Raw genomic sequence first — 20,056 nt, 5'->3', positions numbered from 1 at the left:
GCGAATAAGGAATTCAGAAAGATGTGGAAAGGAGCATTGTTCAAGCCCTAATTTAAGGTTCTATCCTGACATTTGGCTGGAATCACTTAGGAAAACCACCAAGAACCTCAGTCAGAACAGCCTGTCTTTGGGCCAAGATTTGAGCCTTATCCCTCTGAAATATGAAACTGGAGTGCTAATCAGTTGAACACAACATTTTATGGTATCATATTTAGTATCAATGCAACATCAGGATTTTTTGAACAGAATAAATCAATACATGTTCATCTAATTTCCGTGTTTTGAATTTCCTGGATACATTTCATCTGTGGTCTGAATAGGGAAATGCCCTTTTCTACTTTGTTAATATTTTCTGAGGTCAAACTTTGTCTCATTTGGAGCAACGTATTTTTCAACACACCATTCCAACAGGTTCTTTTTATTTTTATTTACTTCTAAAGTTGTCAGAACTGTTCTGATGCTTGACTGCAATGTCTTTTCCCATATGTCAGGCTGTTTCTATAAATTGGAGGAATTCTTTAAAAGATGATTGTATTATATCTGAAAAAATTGACTGTTGTCATTCATATTGTTGTAATTTTATGTATATGTACATATGTTTGATGGAATGTATTTGTAGTTACTGCTTTGTTGTCATTTACTAGGTTTTTATTACTAGAGTACATTATGTTTATGCTACAGTATCTTAAGAATTGTTTTAGTTATATTAAGTAATGTGCATGTTGTTGCTATCAAATGAAATGAAGAAGCTACCCTTTGGAGGGCAAGTATTTGAACATGTAACAGGCTGCAAAGTCCAATTTAAATTTTAACAGGCTTGGCCTCTTATAAACTTTCAAATGTAGGGAATAAATTTCCTACTGAAATTCATGCTTGTTGCTTTAACAGTAACAAGTTTGCTACTGCACATACTGGCAAGAGTATGCAGTAAATTTCATAACACCCTTGGTGAGTGTTCTGTGTTATGTCTGCAGTAAGAAACGGAAGTTGCTTTATATATACACACACATACACTATGAGATAACTTTTTAAGTTTTAAACTATCGTGGTAGTTAATTATTGATGTTGATTCTATTCTTGTGTTGTTGCATCATGTGGTTGTAGGTAGTGTTTTCAATATATCTGAGGTACATGTTTTGTCTGTCTTCAATTTGTGAGTTTCTGTGTAAGTGTATATATAGCATTCTGTTTTTAAAAGAAGGAGGGGCACGCAGTAGTATAGTTCACTGAGGCACTATTCTTCAAGCTGGAAGGTCCAGGGTTTGAATCCCGATGAAGTCATTGAATTTTTCCAGTTTACCTATTCCTTCCAGCTGCACTATGGCCCTGGGGTTGACTCAGGCTCTAAAAGAAATGAGTACCATGAATCTTCCTGGGGGGTAAAAGGGGGAGGCGCATAAGGCCAACAACCTTATCACAATCTGTGAACCGATTGTCTAGAAAATGTGGAAGCTTCAACGTCTCATAACCCTATGGGCCTTCACAGCCTCTTACAAGGATAGCTTTACCTTTACCTTTTAAAAAATGGATGGAATTTTGGGGGGGGGGGGGGNTGATGTTTGCAGGGTGAGTTTTCCCTTGCCGTTTAAAAAATGGGTTGGATTTTTGGGGGGGGGGAGGTATAGAGTGGGAATTGGCGCCTCAGCTGGGACAGTAGGGAGAGTTGACTGGGAACATTGTGCAGATTGTCCTTTTGTGGGTCAAGGAGTCCATCAGAATCCCATCAGTAAGTGATGATTCACTTCTGGATCCATAATAGCGCCATCTGCATCAATTCCCCTCTTATCTCTTCCCTTTCCCCTGTTGCTTCTGAAAACAAAGTGGTATATATACACAGAAGCTTACAAAGCTACACACTTTTACCCTGAAGATGGAAACAGCATGTGCCTTCATAACGTTGGCAACATCACCCACAACCGCAAGGGGTAACAACTTTAGAACAGAAACATCCAACACTGCAGTATCTGAATTTACTGCCACTTGAAGGACTGAATTTTTTCTACTTGAATATGAAAATACAATTCATACTTCACAGGAAACATATTATTATGAAGACCAGCCAGTTAATGTCATTTGAGGAAACAATCACTGTTTATTGTGAGAACCATACTAAACAGTGCAGATCCAGTTTCTTGCAGATGGTGTGTGTAATAATATGTTGCTGTGTTGTTCAGGTTTCAGAGCACTTCTATGTGGGAGGCTATCCAGGGCAGCTACCATTCAGACCAGTGACTGGTGTTGGATTCGATGGCTGCATTGATGGAGTGCAAATTGATGGAACACCTGTTGATTTGAGTCAGAATGTAGAAGCTTTTGGAGTCACTCCAGGTTGTCCAGTGCAAGTAAGTACTGCAAGAAGGCTGAACTAAACTCAACTGATTTTTGAATTTCCCACTGCAGTATATAATATCAACCCGCAGTTAACTACAGTAGAACTTGGTTATAACGTCATCAAAGGGACCTAAAAATAGTGTCGTTATAAACGAATGTCGTTGTAACCGAAATGGGCGCTTCCACAGTAGCCTTATGTTAGTCACGTAAAAATCTACGAAAAACCGAGTTAAAATGTTGCATTTTTTAGTGAAATATGTAGTTAAGTACAGACTAACGTAACATTAACGTGGAATTGCCCAAATGTGTAATATCAAAGACATATTACAGCGCTTTTCACTGACAATACACACCGCACTAATACTGTATATTAAAGGTAGGCCTACTCACCAAATTACAGTAGATTACATCAATTGTTGTGCCTTACTGTACCTAGATACGAGTACAGTAATCAGTTATCTTCATCTGTTTCCTGTTACTTGCCCAATACACACTTTCTAAATTACGTTCAATGTCCATATCAGAGAAATTCAGGAATGAAAATGACGTTACATACGAGGTTGATGCATTTGTGCATGTCGTACTAAGCAAGGTATAAAAACAGTTGCTTTATGAGGAATTAGTTCGTACCATTGAATATTTGACGCAATAGACAAGGTGTCGCAGAAACCGATGTTGCTATAACCAAGTTTTACTGTATATACTCTGCAAGATTTGAGATTCTCACAGTGTTGGTCTTGAAGAATTCTGTCTTTTGGGATACAATGCCATGTAGTCTGTTGAAAGTAAACCAACATTTCGGAGGAATATTTGGCCTCCACCTTTAGGTTTGAAGAGAAGCTGCCTGCTTCTTGCTGGTTTTTGTATGGCCTTGTCTTCAGCCCTGAAGATGGAGGCAACATGTTTCTCCAATATGTAAGTTGACTTTCAGTGAACTGCGCTGCTTTTTAACACAGAAGATAGAACTCTAAATATATACTATTTGTAGTAAGAAAGGCTGAATATTGTGGTCAGGTTGTTGTTTGAACCTCGGCCAAGAGCCTGGCTATTCTCTTGCACTTTTTGATGTCTTTTAGTCACACCCTTCAGACAGATGCCAGGACAGTGCCTCCAATTATGCCATGGGCACTTCCTTCTACATCCTTTCCAATTCATTATTCACTATTCCTATTATTCAGTACTGTGTAATCAGAGCTATTGTGAGGGTCATTAAAAGAACCATAAATAAACTGTAATAAGGATGTTTTGTATGGGAGCAGAACTTGGTCTGTCAGGTTAAGGGAAGAACAAAGAAGGAGGGTTTTTGAGAACATGTTTCTGAGGAGTATATTTGGACCTAAGAGGGAAGAAATAACAGGAAGCTGTAGGAAACTGAATGATGAGCGCCATAATCTCATGCATTTATTATGATTTAATTATATAGAGATAAATGTTACAGTGTTAGTAAATATTCAGAATAAAATAATTTTTTTTTAACTGTTCATCTCCTAAAAAAATGACTTTTTCTATATTTTGAATCTGGAAATCTATCAGTCCTGCATAACACTGCAGAAGTCTTTCTATTCCAGTGATACCATTAGTGTGACATACTGTTTTGTGACAAATCCTGACTGTTTTATGGTTTTACTCAAATGCTCCTGTAAATTGCTTCAATAGTGCCCAAAAATAGACTGTGGCTGCTTCTTTCAAATTCCCTTCTTATTCACCATTCACAATAAAGCTTATATTCATTGGTATGCAACCAGCTCATGGACTTGTTAGAGCTGAGTCCTTCTTGAGAAGCCACCAGTTGCTCAGCTGCTGAAGAATTCCTGAACATTTTATGGAACCTGAAGGTTCATTACCACGCAGGATCATATCATTGGTCCTTATCCTGAGCCAGATGAATCCAGTCCATACCACTCTATCATGCAACTAATGCTACTTAAAAATCCTTTTTAAATGAACCTAGAATTGGTCATGAAAGTGACAGTTTATATAATATATCATATTGTATTGTCTAGTTTAGTAGCTCATTTGCATTTCATGTGATAGGTGCCACTCTAGGTAACATGTCATGTCTCACCATCCAGTTTGGTAGCTCTTTTGCGTTTGATGTTGTCAGGTGACATTATATATAACATATCATGTTTATTGTTCAGTTTGCTAGCTCAGTTGCATTTGATGCGGCAAGCCCAGGTTACGTACGATGGCCCAATGGATCAGCCGATAACTTCCTACAGCTCAACCTTAAATTCAAGACAGCTGCTAGCTCAGGATTATTATTCTATGGGGCAGACCGGCATGGAAATGCAGCAGTGTCTCTGGCACTGATGGGTGGAGGCTTGGTGATGCGCAGTCAGGGGGAGGAGCTGGTGACTGGTGCCAACACTCACTATGACGACAATCAGTGGCATGTTGTCACTGCCACACATGACAGTACTGGACTGCGTCTTGACATCGATGACTTTGATACTGTCATGTGAGTACTGAATTAATAAATCTTATGTCTTATATTATTGATAACAGTAGCCTCATGTTTTGTGTGCGTGTGAGAGAGAGAGTGTGTGTGCATGCGAGCACATGCATACACATATGTTTGTCCATGTGGATGCATATATGCACACCTACACTTTCTTGTGAGTCTTAATGTATATATATATATATATATAGGGTGTATCACAACTCAACGGCAAAACTTCAGGAACGGACTCCTCATGTAGAGAGAAGAAAAAAAGTATATGACAACATGGGTCCGGAAATGCATGTAATTACAGAGTAGTAATTGTGTCTGCATTCCACTGAAAAGAACTGGCGGAGGAAAATTTATCAGGAAGTAATCACAGGTGACGTCATGATAATCATAGAGCTGTCCTCCCAGTGAAAGGCCGACCCACCGATAGAAAGCACTCATGTCACCAATTCTTTTCAGTGGCATGCAGACACAATTACTACACTGTAATTATATGCATTTCCAGACCCATGTTGTCATATACTTTTTTCTTCTCTCTACATGAGGAGTCCGTTCCTGAAGTTTTGCCGTTGAGTTGTGATACACCCTATATATATATATATATATATATATATATATATATGTTTATATGAGTATATATACACACACGTGTATATACACGCATGCACATGTGTGTATGGAAGTGCTCGTGTCTCACCTCAAGCCTGCTATGCTAATATTTAGTATTTAAGTGGTACATGTTCAACCTTGGCTGCTAGCAGTAGTACTGATGGAAAAAGAATATCTGTCAGACAATGACCGCCTCTGTGGTCTAGTGGTCAGCATTCCTGGCTACAGCTCCAGAGATCCAGGTTCAATTTCCGGCGCTACCAGAGTTTTTGTGACAAGTAGTGGGTCTGGAATGGGGTGCACTTATCCTCATCTTGATAATTGAGGAGCTATTTCAAGGAAATAGTGGCTCCGCTCTAGAAAACCGAAATTAACGGCTGTGGGGATTCATTGCACTGACCACACAACACCCTCTATCCACAAAACTTGGCACTAAACTTCGTCAACAAGTGGCCGTCACTTAGTCGGTATAGTTCGCTTGCGGATTAAAATCACAGAGTTTATTTTTTTAGTCAGTATGACACCTTATGACTGGTCTGCTGGGAAGTGTGGTAGACAGGTACCAGTATTTGAGAGGAAGCTGTTACCTCCATCTTTAGGATGTCTGCTCTGAAGAAGGAGGCAGCAAGTTCCTCCAAAACATTGGTACGTATCTACCACATTACACAGTGTCCTGCTGGAGAATAGCAGTCTAAATATTTACTGCTGTGGGAACTGAAAATTTCATACTGTAACAAACCTTCAGGGAATCAATGATTTGCTGTATAATTTGTTTGTGTTCTTGTAGGACAGACTCGGAACCAGCTCCCCTCCATTTCCTGTATGGCAACTACTACTTTGGTGGCTTGCCAAGTGTACAGACTGCATTCCCTGGCACAGTAGCAACCACAAATCCATTCATTGGCTGCATTGGGGATGCTACTGTGAATGGGGTGTTTATTAACTTCGCTAATGCAACTGACAGAAGAGGTGCCATTTTGGGGAAGTGTCCCTCAGCTGATATAAGACCAAGTCGACCTTCAGGTATGTGGCTATAAGTGACTGACTTCAAGATGCCAGTTGATCTTATTCCAGTTTATTAATTCAGGATCATGATTAGTGACAGGCTTTGCTTGTAGTGGTATTTTTCTTTTGGCTGCTATGACAGTGTTAGGATATTAATTAGGATTGTATCCAATGGCAGTCTTTAGTGTTAGTTGGTACTTTCTTCATGCTAGTTGCTTACTCTTCTACTCTTTGAGTCTGAAGATGGAGGCAGTACGGTCCTCTGAAACACTGGTAAATGTGATTACATGGCATCACATCTCAGAATATGATACTGTCCATATTTAGCACTGTGAGAACAATTCCAGCAGTGGTGTATATGGCTATTCAAAACTACGACAATAAAGTTCGTGAAATTGCCACCATGTGCTTGCCATGGCAGCAGTGGACACAAGCCTTAGTATGGTTTGATGACAATGGCATATCAGTGTTTCACAGCTGTGTTTGATGCTGATCTATGGCAGTCTCTTTATAAGTGGCATCTCTTATTTCCTAAGTGTGTTTTGGTTTGCAAGAATTTTTGAGCTTGAATTAGAGCAACGAATAAATATTAAATTTCTCATTAAACTTGGCAAGAGTGGAAACCAAATCAAGAGAGATGCTAATGCAAGTTTATGGGGATAATGCTATGAAGGAAACAGCAGTTTACTAGTGGAGGACACGTTTTTCTGAGGGAAGAGGAAGTGTCACTGAAGAAGAGCGATCAGGACCATCAACAACGAGTAGAACTGAAGAAATCGTTGCAAAAGTTTGTCAAATTGTGTGTGAAAATTGTCAGCTGACTGCCACGAGCATAGCAGAGCAAGCAAACATTGATAGAGAAACAGTTAGGGAAACTTTACTGAAGATTTTGACATTAGGAAGATGTTCGCAAAAATGGTCCAAAAGGATCTGCTCATGCAGCAGTGTCTGTGAGGGAGCTTTTAGCTAGTAAACAAATAACTGTGCTGGAACACCCTCCCTATTCACTGGATCTAGCCCCAGTGACTTTATTCTGTTCCCAAAGATAAAGGAAATATTGAAAGAAAGCATTTTGTTGACGTCAGTGACATCAGGAGTAATATGACGGCAGCTCTGAAGGCCATTCCACAAAAGAAGTTCCAAAATTGTTTTGAAGGGTGAACAAGGCACTGGCATTGGTGCATAGCTTCCCAAGGGGAATACTTTGTGATATTCAGCAACGATGAGTTCACGAACTTTATTGTCAGACCATGTAGGTAGACAGTGCATATGTGTAGAGAAACTTGGGGGAAGGACCAACATATATTCCTGCATGTATGCTTTTTGGAAATGGTGGTTGTGGAACTGTAAGGAACTGGGAGAACGTTCTAGCACTAGGTGGATGAAGTCTACATGTGGAACCTCCCATTAATAATTATGCATATTACAGGATTTCATTTCTGCTATTCTGTATTTGGAATGAAATTTTATGTCCTTATTTTTATATAACTGTGGTATTTTAATTTTAGCACCAACAATTCCCAAAGAAGATGATGTTGCAGTTATACTGGAGCCAGAGCCAAGTCCACGTGTTCCAGAAGAATCTCCAGCAACTGTCAGACCTGTGCCAACAAGTAAGATCTCACTGCCGCTACATAATGAAGTTTCTTAGAACCCAGGCACAGCTTAAAAGCTTTCAAATGTTTATTTGGGATTCTTTTGTCATTAATTTTTCAAATTTATCCATATGTCTTATTCTGTTATTTTTTAATTTGTCTTCCAGTGTATTTATCTTTAAATTCTGTCTTATAATTCTAATTTTTATTGTTTCTTCTCTCTTCCCCCTCCTCCCTGCTGGTTTTTTTTTCATCGATATATTATTTGAAATATGTTAAAATTTACAGAAGAACCTGACTTTGGCAAACCTGAAGAGGAGACAACACTGTCAACTGCAACTGCACCAACTCCTGCCCCAACGCCAGCTGGGAAATGCTCCCTGCCATTGGAGCCAGCCAATGACACTTCTGTTTCTCCTGCAGATGGCTACAGGTTTGGTATGTAAATTGTTTGTCAGTTGGTTGTCTGTCTTCTTTTGTCCTTCTGAGAATCTTATATTGAAATTATAATTATTCCCAACAAACTAATCCAATAGAGTGAGTACTTATTGAGAAGCCAATAATTACTCAGCCATTTAAGAAATTCCCAACAATTTAAGAAACCTGAATGTTCGTTACTGTATTCACAGGATCTAGACAATGGTCCCTATCCTGACTTAGATTAATCCAGTCCAAACTCTTCCATTGTACTTCTTTAAGATCCATTATCCTCCCATGTATATCTAGATCTTCCTAGTGGTCCCTTTCCTTTATATTTTCCTACCAAAAGTTTGTACACATATCCTTTCTCTCCCATGCATGTTACATGCCCTGCTCTTCTCACCTTTGATTTGCTCATANACTTGATTGTACGCACTGTATGAGGTGAGGGGCACAAATTAAGAAGCTCCTCGTGGAATTTATGCCTTCTGCAAATACATTTTATAATCCCTACTTGCTTGCTCCTTAGCTGGGTTCAAATTCCAGTAGGAGGATAGATTTATCTGCATTCCACTTCCTCTAGACTGACTCTGGGACTTTTCCAGCCCTCTGTATAATGAATACTACAAGCTCAGCTAGAACCACACAGTGATGAGGGACGTGTTCATGTATTTCTTCTATATCATTGTATCTTTTGCAGGTGGGGCTGTTCACAAATTTCAGCCTGAACAGGAGCCCTCTCAAGTGACAGGTGTTCTGCTAATAGGATCTAAAATTTTGTGACGATGGTATATTAATACAATTATTAACTTTATGGATATTATCCATCATCCAATTTTTTATTTAAAAGACTGGGCTTGTCTCCCCTCCTCAGATAATAGTCTACTCAGGTGGAACGAATTAATAGAGCTAGCGCCAGTCTGTGGACACAAAAACCAACACAAATAGTATATATATATACTGTCCTGTTTTGATTCTGGTGTCTGGAGATAGGACTACCCCTATCGATTGAGCCCACCTGAGGACAGAGACAAGTCCAGCTGGTTCCTCTTCAGCTCTGATAGTTTCCCAGTTATATTAGAATAGGGTTCCTGAAAGAAATGCTTCACACATTTCTGTCTAGGCATGGTCTGCTGGTATACCTGGTTCAAACCTGTATCATGAATGCTCTATGGTGAAGTTAGCCATTCCGGATAACCTCCTTAAAAAAATCCAAACTAGTGTGGAAAAGTATACTGAAAGGGGCAGCTGTGTATTCAAAATTAGTTTTTCCATCCATTTGCCTTGGTGTTCACTGCAGGAATTGAGGCCAATTCCTGGTAAGGGTAAGAGATTTTGCTCTTCCCCGCAGCACCCAGACTGGTTCTGGGGTGGACCTAACCTCCTGTCTATCAGTAGGTTTTGTGATCACTTTCTGTTTTTTAGGTTATTTAGCAACACTTTTGATATCACAATTGTAGTGTCAGATGGTGGAATAACCTACAATTGATGAACTGGATGGAGTTTGGAAATTAAGAGGTCATGGTCTAAATAAGGCACTGTCACAGAATTTTTCTAGAGGGACTGAGGAAAACCACAAAGTATCTCAGTAAGGATAGCCAGTGTCCTGGCTGAGGCTCAAATCAGGCACCTAATGACTATAAGTCTGGAGTATTACCTTTAAACCAACCTGTTCCGTGTTTAGGTGATAAAACTTTTTTGGAAACAGAAGAAATGACCTGCCCATAATGCTTTCATTTTATGCGTCTTACACTCACCCAGCCACATCCACTCTTGAAAATCGTAATTATATTTTAACTTGACATATCCCATATCCTTTCTACCATTGCTGGAGGTGGAATAGGGTGTCATTAGGAGACTGCATGTTTATAATTAAAAGACGGCTATGGATGTGAGAGTCAGCTTTCTAAGTATTGTCTTGGAATGCTAATAACTCTGAAATGTGTTCTGCAGGAACTGTAGCTGGCAGTCGACAAGAATATGGTGCCAACTCAGGTCGTATTAAAATGAAATATGAGTTCTCTCTTGAATTCAAAACTTCAGCTGAAGAAGGCATATTGTTTTATGTGGGGGATGATCGCCATATTGACTTCATAGCCTTGTACCTGAAGGGTGGCAAGGTAAGAGAAAGATTGTACTAATCACAGTTTATATACCATTGTAACTTTGTTATTAAATACTGAAAGAAAGTGTGTGCATTACAGGATAAAATATTGTCACGTGTTAGGTGTGTCACACGACAAGTAACTTCACGCCTTATTTGATATAGCAAATTTATTGAACACTCGCTCTCACAATCACACAATTTACAAGCTCACAATTACTGCCTTCAGCAGTATCACAAATACTTCTCCTGTAGTCACTGCCATGTACTCGATACAACCCGACTTGGCGACTGCTACAATTCAACTCTGGTTAATCGTTACTCACTAGTACTCACTGGTAACTGGCTCAATCCTCACTCACTGGATAGTGTTCGCTGCTCCTTATTTAGCCTTGGCACAGACAACACAGAAAACAGTTACATGATAGGTACCACTGTTGCATGACACCGTGTTTACAGGTTGCCTAGCAACACTGTCGAGAGTTGTTTACTGCTGTGTAGTAACCGCGGTATCCCTTGTTATGTCACCACAGCAATGGTTGCCTGACACAACTGCCCCTCTGTTACATCACCACGGGAGGCAACGGAGTGTTTACCAAGCATTGCATGATAATGGAAGGGGTGGGGGTATGTGACGTCACTCGCAAGAACTTAGAATTCACGTGACCCCTACTTCCCGTTGCGCCATCCAAGTCACACTATGGTATAACATTAAGGCAGAGTCTACACGAGCACACAAAATGTGTTCATTGTAACGAACGTACTTTGCTGAGGACACCACACAGTTCAAGAATGCGGTGCATAGTTTTTGTCTGCAATGGAGCCAGAAGAAAGCATAGCATTCGCCTCTAGTTTATTTCTACAACGGACATCATGACGTTCATTACAACGGACGCATTTTGTGCACTCGTGTAGATGCTGCCTAAATGTTGACTGTTTCTTATCCTATCTCTGTCAGAAGGTTTCTAGCATCATAAATTTCCCATACAGGTCCACTGTTAGAAGCCTTTTGCCACCACCTTCACAGATTTGCTGCCACAGTTTGATCACATGCTGAATGTTATGTCTTTATTCTTTCCGTTCTTCGACATCTCTTCTAGTTGTTTGCATGTATGAACAAGTGCATACATATTTCTGTATCAAAGTGTCTCTTTTCTTAAATTTTCCACAATTTAAGTTTTAAAAGATTGCTGTCTTTTGAGCTGTTACACAGTGTAGCTTGGTAAATAGGTACAAAACTACATGACATCACAACACAGAAGACAATAGTCTTTGTAATAATGACCTTGAAAGCCTAAAATCTCATAAAATAAATTATAGCAGGAGTGTGTTTGAAATTACAAATGATGGGAAAGAGTTAAGTACTACTGAGTTTTGGCTCGTGCAGTGTACCCCAAATTATCTGTGCTAATAAACTGGGAAAGACTCATGAGTAACTGAAAAAATATGGATAATCCAAATTTTATATGTTATTGGAAGAGTATTATGATTGCAAATGTAGAAATTCAGAAATATGTGCATAACAACCAGTTCTTCACTTATACCAGTCTACAGAAAATGTGTAGTACACATAAGATGCATTATTCATCTTTTCTACAACATTTGCTCAAAATGTATTTTACTCCAATAAATATTTAGTGACTTACATTCAAGGTACCAGGACAGATGCATATTGGTCTTCACATAGGTGGTTCTTACAACTGTCCCATGGGACTTAGAACCAAGTATGACTGTGCTGGCAAGGGCCAGCCGCAATTTAGCAATAATTCAGTTGGTCAGATAGAAATGAAGATCGAAGTGCTACAGCAAGTCTTCATAAAATTCTTCACTGTCATATTTTGTGAAAATCTGTCCAGTGGCACTTGAGTTGTTTCATGCATGTAGATGGATGGAAACATTGAATGTACTGAATAGGGGCTGTTCAGGGTTGTAAATGCTCCTAAAAAGGCACTAATAAGACACAAACTCTATAATCTGCAAAGGATAATAGGGAATATTATATTTAAGCATCCTGTTGCACTCTACACGATAAATGATACAAACTCCGTCCCAAGTGCAAAGACATATAATATATATTGTTTGCACTTGGGACGGAGTTTGTATCATTTATTGGATAATAGGGAATTTACTGTATATTAGAAGAATACCAGCATTCTTTGTTATGATATTTCAGGTGCACTATGGGTTTAACTGTGGTTCAGGAGCGGCATTGATCGTGGGTGAGAAAGCATATCATGATGGACAGTGGCACTCGGTTGTCTTTAATCGCACACACACCAATGGAAACCTGATCATTGACAGTGAGGTTGTAGGAGTGAATTCCTCGAAGGGTGCTACCAAGTCGATCAATGTTTTGTCACCATATTATGTTGGTGGAATATCACCAAATATATCCAATGAAGCAAAGTTCAACATCAAGGTGAGGTTGTTCCCCAGTTTAAATCAGATTGTTATTATCATCTGACTTACATATTGGTCGAATTTAATATACTCTTCACCCACAAAAATTTTATGAACACAACTCATTTTCCCCATTGTATGCAATGTATTCTACATGTTCCCTTCTTCAGACATCTTAACAGTAGTGGGTAAAAATGCAAATTATGAAATCCTTCTTTATGTAATTTTCTAGTTCCTCCCTTTACTTTCCATTTGGGACCCCCCCTTCATGCACCATTTATACATGTATTGAGTAATCTCTAAATATGGTAAACAGTTATTGATGTGTTAAATGTTTCTGGAAACCTATTTGAACATTGCGGACCGGTTGTTTAAATATTTAAATCACCCTGGGGACCAGGGTTTTTAAGCCTAGCACCCTAACTTGTGCACTGTTCACTTTAAAAATTAATAAAAAATCTCCTAATTAATTTTATGAACTACAATTTTTGGAGAACACTTACCAGAGCTCCTAGAAATGCTTGCGTGTGTGATATATCTGGAAACTTTCATCGGAGCTCTCACTTTCACTGGACACAATATTTTGGGGGGCCCTGTGGCCCCTGTCACTGTCACTTTCACTGAGGCTGGCCTCGCTATCAGAAGACGAAGCAGTTGGCAATTCTGATACCTCATCGGAGAACAAATCTAATATTTCTTGTTCTCTGAGAGAACGCTTCACCTGCAACTGCTTTCGTCTCTGATCCATGTTGCACTGCTACATCCTGCTACATACGTGGAAGCTTGGACTCCAACAAAGGCTTTTTTCTTTAGGGTGTGACAGGAAATGAGCGTGATCATGTTACTGGCTAAGCTAGCAAACATTCTCAAGGTCAACTACGCAGTAGTTATGATGCAATGTGGCCACACAGCGAGATATAGTCGGTTCCAACATAACGCATCAGAAAAGGGCCAATTGGCCCGCCCGGTCTGCAACACTATAGAAACGTAGAGGGCCAATTGGCCCCTCCGGTCCTGAATGTGTTAATATCAATAAATAATGATGTTTTATGTGGTACTTCCTAGTAAAATTTTTGCCAGGATTGAAGAATCAGTCTTGGAGATGTATTTTGAGGAAAGAATATGCATATTATATTCAGAAAAACTGCATATCAGTAACCCTGACCACTAATTTGCCTGTTGCCACTGGTGACTCTTACATTCTCTGGGTGCATAGGGTAGTATGTACCAAAAGTCATGAAGACATTTCACAGTAACTTGTATGCTCTATTGTTAAAATCACACAGAACTGTGGTTTATTTCTTAGAGTTGTGACAGTTTTGTGTATTTATTTGTAGAATGTAAATGGGTCTTTTATTGGCTGTCTGCGCAATGTTCAGCTAAATTCTAAGAATCTGGGTGACCTGCGGCATTCAATAGGAGTCATCCCATGTTCTAATAAGGTGGAGCCTGGAGTGTTCTTCGCACACACAGGAGGTCAAATTATAGCACGTAAGTAATGGGTGTCTCATTAGATACTGCTGTACATAGAAATTGTTCTTAATGAAAGACAATACAAGTTACAGAATTGTATAACAAACAGTGTGATACACATTACAACTATAATTCTGTGTCTGGCCATGTAGAATCCTGCACCCATAATTTTGTGGTCTGGAGAGGCACCAATGACGTGCCTCAGCACTGCTAGCTTCTGTGCAGCTGCTATCATAAATAATTGTCACCCTCTTAGATCTTCTTTTCATGTCCCACTTCTTTGTAATTCTGCATTTTTATAGAACTCAGTATGGAAGAAATTCAGGGTCACACAACTTCAAAAAGAAACCAACAAAGACTTTCAAAGAAAGAAACATCTCCAGAATATTTCACTCTTCTTCCTCTCCTCCACCTTTTCCTAGTATAATTTCAGTTTCATACAGATATCCAGTCTCTTCCCCCCACATTATTTCCTTCTCAGTTCCTTGCGATCTCTTTCCTTTCGTCTTGATGTCTCCAGCAGCTGGCCAGACTGTCTTATTCAGAGTCATCTCATAGGGTTTGCTCCTTTAAGTTTTAAACTTAATGTCCTTTTTGGTATCCTCATTCTCTCTCTCTTTTTTTTTTTTACATGGCCAAACCATGATATTAATTCCTTCTCTAATTGTATTACAAATTTTTTTGTATCCCATTTTCTCTGAAAATTTAATTCATCATTCCATCCCTTCGCTCTGAATATTTCCATATCAGTTGGTTTGGATTTTTATTTTGTTTCCTTGTGATGGTGCATGTTCTATGTGTTAATATCAGCTAAAAATATACTGCATATGAGTAAATTGTAGTTTTGCATTGTTTTGGAATCTCTGTCTTGCTCTCTGCCCTGAATGTGTTTTCAATGGTGAACATTGTGATTCATGTATTAATATTTTTGCACCTGTAAATTATCTTAGTTATTTATAGGTGCCATATCCAAACTACCACAGAAGAAGTTGGTCATTTGTAGGACTGCACTTTAACAAGGTCCACAGTTTCTTTTTTGAAAACCCTTTCAGCAAATAATTTTTTGCTCTGTCAATAGATGATGCTTGTAGATAAATTTTGCATTTTTTTTAACATAATAGATCATTTGCTATTCATTTCTTTACTGTGAAATACTGCCAAGTGCTAGTGTATTGTGAAAAATGTTGGGCTTCCAGGTAAACCAGACACAGAGGCACTTGGACCAAGTGATGACTGCCCATTGATTTTCAATTGGAGTTTTGTTACAACTGAAATCAAATTATAATAATATATTTCTCACCAGACCAGAGTTTTCACTGCTGCAACACTGCTCTTTCCTCAGATCCCAGTTTCCGGGTAGGTGTTGTGATTGACATCAAATTGGATATTCGTCCTCGAAAGACTTCTGGAATTTTACTGTCAGTGCATGGCCGGCGTGACTTCCTGCTGCTGCAGATGGTGAATGGTGTTCTAAAGTTTAGCGTTGACAATGGCAAAGGTGCCATTTCAGCAGAGTACACTCCTCCACATGAGCATTACTTTTGCGATGGTCATTGGCACACCATTCAAGGTACATCATGGGTTTCTGATAATTAACAAAATTGGTGTACAGCCATTGTACATACTTTTTCATATATGCTTGACCAATTATAACCCTCTACTGCCCTAAAATAAATATTTCAGAGAAATGATCTGTTGCAAGTAGTCCATGATAACAGCCCTTGGGTACCAGTTTGTAAATTTAGGGGAAAAACAAGTGCAGGTTTATTTGTAAGTGCAAGAAACTGACAAATTTTAATCAGAATCCTTAGTGCTGTTTTGGGGAAAAATTATGTTTTGTGATTGAGGCCATTATATTCATGTAGGACAGTTTAGCCTACAAAGTAGTATTTGGGCCTCGTGTCTCTATAGGTGATTAAAATCTAATCAGTTCAATCAAGCAGGGTTTTTTTGGAGGGGGGGGGGTTAAATTTCAGGTTTGGGCTGCTAGAGTTCATTCTGTCACTTTTCTAAAGACTCCATCTATGGAGTTTTGTCTGGGGAGATTATCTCCATAAATTATTGAAATCTGATTGTATTATATTTATTACACGTTCCAGCACATCCATACAAGGCTGAAGCCATTGGATACAGAACCTGTCACACCACAAGCTTGCTAAATCAGCAAATAGTCAACAGAACAATGCATATAAATCCACAACAATAAATCGAACATATGAACCCCCTACACATCACTGCAACTACATAACCTACCATATGTATATAAAATATAATACAAAATTTCAACATATTCATGACAGTAGATCAAATAATGGGTCATAGCTAAACAAGAAACTATCCCTAATTAAAACATTCTTCTACAGTGTAATAGTATTTAGTATGTAAAACATTGCTAAAGCGGTATTCAGTGAAATCTATTTTTGGGGGAAGGGTTCTGTGATGGGCCCCTGTTTTTGGAACCAGAATGCTCATGTTCACTAGACACTGATCTGTAACCACTTAAATACTGAATCTGATTGAACTGTGTCCAATCATTCAGGCTCTAGGAAGGTACATGCTCATACAGATAGTGTTCCAAAAACCACTTTTTCATATTTGTGGGGACTGAAAGCATATAAATCTGTCAGAATTTTGAAATATTTTTTTTTCATGATCATGCACTACATATATATGAGAAGGCAAGGAAGAAGTAACATACTTTCTGCTCAAGCCTTGTAACTGGATGTAAGTGTGGAAAGTGTTCTCTGAAGCACACGTATTTTCAAAATGTGTTCTTTGATATTTTACATACTCCACTGACCTTAATATTCATTTATTTTTTATGCATATATGTTTTGAAGCCTACTGCTATACAGGTGTCACCATCTTGCGGGCTCATTACTTTACATAGGGCCCTTAATAACGTGGTTACTATTTTGTGACAGTGAAAAGGGGCTTCTGGGTTGTATCATCAAGAAATCCAACATACTCATCAGGTTTGTAGCCAGATGTGCAGTGAAGTTTGAGTCACTTTTTAAGTTGTCTAGCCTGATTTTATTGTAACTTCAGTAGTTTCTAAATTTGTTACCCTGATTTCCTTTCATTTGTGTTATGCTCAGTTATGCCTTTGTCTTTATTTCTTTCTCCTCTTCTGAATGGCGTGATTTTCGAGAAGTGTCATATAAGTGGCTTGTCATTCAAGACTGCTCAGAATTTTAATCTTGCTCATTAAGAATATTAATATGACAGCTCTTATTTGTCCATTTTGCGTTTACTTTAAGTCGTGAAATTAAGTGTCACGCAAATTTACATTTAATGACCTTTCCGTTTTTATTTCCTGCTATACAGTACATGTTTTTTCAATTGACATAATCCTTCCAGCCGCACTATGGCCCTGGGTTGACTCAGCCTCTAACAGAAATGAGTACCAGGAATTAATTAAATAATTTTCCTGGGGAGTAAAGTGCAGCCGGCGCATAAGTCTAACAACCTTACCGCCATCTTTGAGCCGATTGTCTAGAAAATGTGGGACCCTCAATGTCTCACAACCCTATGGGCCTTCATGGCCTGTTACAGGGATAGCTTAGTACATATTTTGACTGTAAATGATCATCATAAGGTGATATGCACAAAGCAGCAAATATATGTATGTTACAAGTAACTGTCATCTGAACATCAGTCAACCTGACGATAATCCAGACTCAGTTGCCTTCCTGCCCTATGTTGGAATTATATTCAACAGAATCAGCTGAGTGCTGTACTGGCACATCAAACCAATGGGCCTGACTCCCAAGAAAGTATCTAGTTTCCTCCGGCCAGTCAAAGATAACCTGGGACTAAGGACACTGGGTGTATACAGAATCCCCTGTGAGTGTGGCAAGGTCTACAGTGGGCAGACAGGCAGCTCTGTGGACACGAGGTTGAAGGAGCATCAGCGGCACATCCATCTTGAACATCCAGACAAATCAGCTGTTGCTGAACACAGCATTGACTTGGGACACTGCATTCAGTTTCACAATACCTCCATCCTTTGCTACCAAGAACCAATACATGGATCGCCTTGTTAGGGAGGCCATTGAGATTGAGCTCCATCCCAGCAATATGAACAGGGAGGTGGGTTTTTTCTCAGAAAATCATGGAAGTCTCTCATCTGCTCCCTCAAGAAACCTCCAGACTATGACGCCAGATCTACAAGGCTACACAGGTCAGTGCACAGCCGGCAGCTTGGCCCCAAGGCTGTAGGGTCAATGCCCCCATGGTAGCACTGCCTCTTTCCCCCAACACAATTGTACTCTGGCCCTTGCCTGCTACCTGCTGGCCCATCTCCACAACAAAGTCCTTTGATGTAAGTTTGTGTGATGGTTAATTTTGTGGCTTAAAAATATGTCAGTCATTTTAATATTTGTTAAAGTCATATTCAGCCATTTTCCACGTATCCACTCTATTCCCTATATATCAATATACACATATTTCTTAAAATTTTCAGCTGTGAAGTCAAAGAATGTGGTCACATTGTCAGTGGACAAGACATCTGTGGAACCAGGAATCGGGATCCCTGGTTCATCATCAACTGACACTCGTGACTCCCTCATCATAGGTGACTTCAACCGGACTCTGCATCAACGTCGTCTTCGTGGACTACAGACAAGAGAGTTCTATGTTGGTTGTATTCGCAATGTCTTTATCAATGAAGAAGAACAGAAGCTTGATGCTTCCCAAGTACGTGGTAATGTAATGGTTAGTGTATGCCCAACCACATAAATATTACCGTAGCAAGGGTTGCCAAGATAATCATCTGTTTCACATCTGGTGCTTTATTATACGGCTTCTTATCATACAAAACTATGAGTTGATTCCCTTTGGATAAAGGATTTAATGTGTTTAAAGTCAGTTAGACCTCAAAGTCAAGGAGCTGCAGTCTGTAGTTATAATGACTGACACTGGGATTTTTAAATAAGTTAAGATGGTAGTTGTCTGAGTTCTGACATTGTGTGGACTTGTAAGCTAACTGTCTATGAAAGTACACAATGTCATAACACAAGAGATTAGTTTCCATCACAGTTGCTGGCTTTTTGGGCTTCATCCGTCATCCTTTATTTTAAATACTAGGGAACACAGTGTGTCAGTAATTGGATATGTGTCTGTCCTCAGGTGAGAAGGGGACACCTACTCTGTTAGGCCCCTTACAAAGAGCTAACCCAGATCCAGAGCCCAGTGACTGAGGTTAGCTCTCTGCAAGGGACCCAACAGAGTAGGTGTCTCCCCATTCACCTGAGGACGAAAACAAATCCAGTTTCTGAAATGTTATGTTCTCTAGTTTTTGAACATTGTACAGTGGACAAAGTCCAAAAGCCTGATAGTTCTGTGTGTTATACATCATCATTAGAACCCAATAGAATCTGCTTAATTTCCACTGATGTCAAAACCTTAAATTCTGTCTACAAAAATGAATGACTCCATTAAATGTGTGTTTAAAATCAACGCTCATTTTGTTTAACCAAAGTTTATACTATGAACTGTAGAGGTTTTGTGGAAGTTGGTTGTTGTCTTGGAAGAAATATAAAATAATTTGGTGACCAGTTATGATGCAATTTGTCATTGGCCATAGGAGACAGTGTGCATTTGAGTGGTAATTGTTGTCATTGGTAAGGAAAGTGTTAGATAGTATTAGGTTTTATTGAACAGAAA

The 20,056-nt window shown here is 39.1% G+C and overlaps 1 protein-coding gene across 1 annotated transcript in view; it reads left to right on the top strand.

Moving 5' to 3' along the window:
* The window catches only part of LOC111870868 (laminin subunit alpha), a 116,919-nt gene extending 97,336 nt beyond the window's left edge, over positions 1–19,583 (top strand). The window contains exons 45-54 of the mRNA XM_023863471.2: positions 2,175–2,342; positions 4,473–4,792; positions 6,180–6,415; positions 7,906–8,010; positions 8,281–8,430; positions 10,366–10,532; positions 12,690–12,935; positions 14,254–14,407; positions 15,732–15,959; positions 18,855–19,583. Of these exons, the coding sequence (XP_023719239.1) occupies positions 2,175–2,342; positions 4,473–4,792; positions 6,180–6,415; positions 7,906–8,010; positions 8,281–8,430; positions 10,366–10,532; positions 12,690–12,935; positions 14,254–14,407; positions 15,732–15,959; positions 18,855–19,129 (2,049 nt within the window). The 3' untranslated portion in view covers positions 19,130–19,583. The remainder of the gene's footprint in view (positions 1–2,174; positions 2,343–4,472; positions 4,793–6,179; positions 6,416–7,905; positions 8,011–8,280; positions 8,431–10,365; positions 10,533–12,689; positions 12,936–14,253; positions 14,408–15,731; positions 15,960–18,854) is intronic.
* Positions 19,584–20,056: the final 473 nt, after the last annotated feature.

Source organism: Cryptotermes secundus, unplaced genomic scaffold, assembly GCF_002891405.2.
Source record: "Cryptotermes secundus unplaced genomic scaffold, Csec_1.0 scaffold709, whole genome shotgun sequence".
Classification (NCBI taxonomy): Eukaryota; Metazoa; Arthropoda; class Insecta; order Blattodea; family Kalotermitidae; genus Cryptotermes; species Cryptotermes secundus.
Note: the sequence above shows the minus strand (reverse complement) of the source record. Positions and strands in the feature narration are given on the sequence as shown.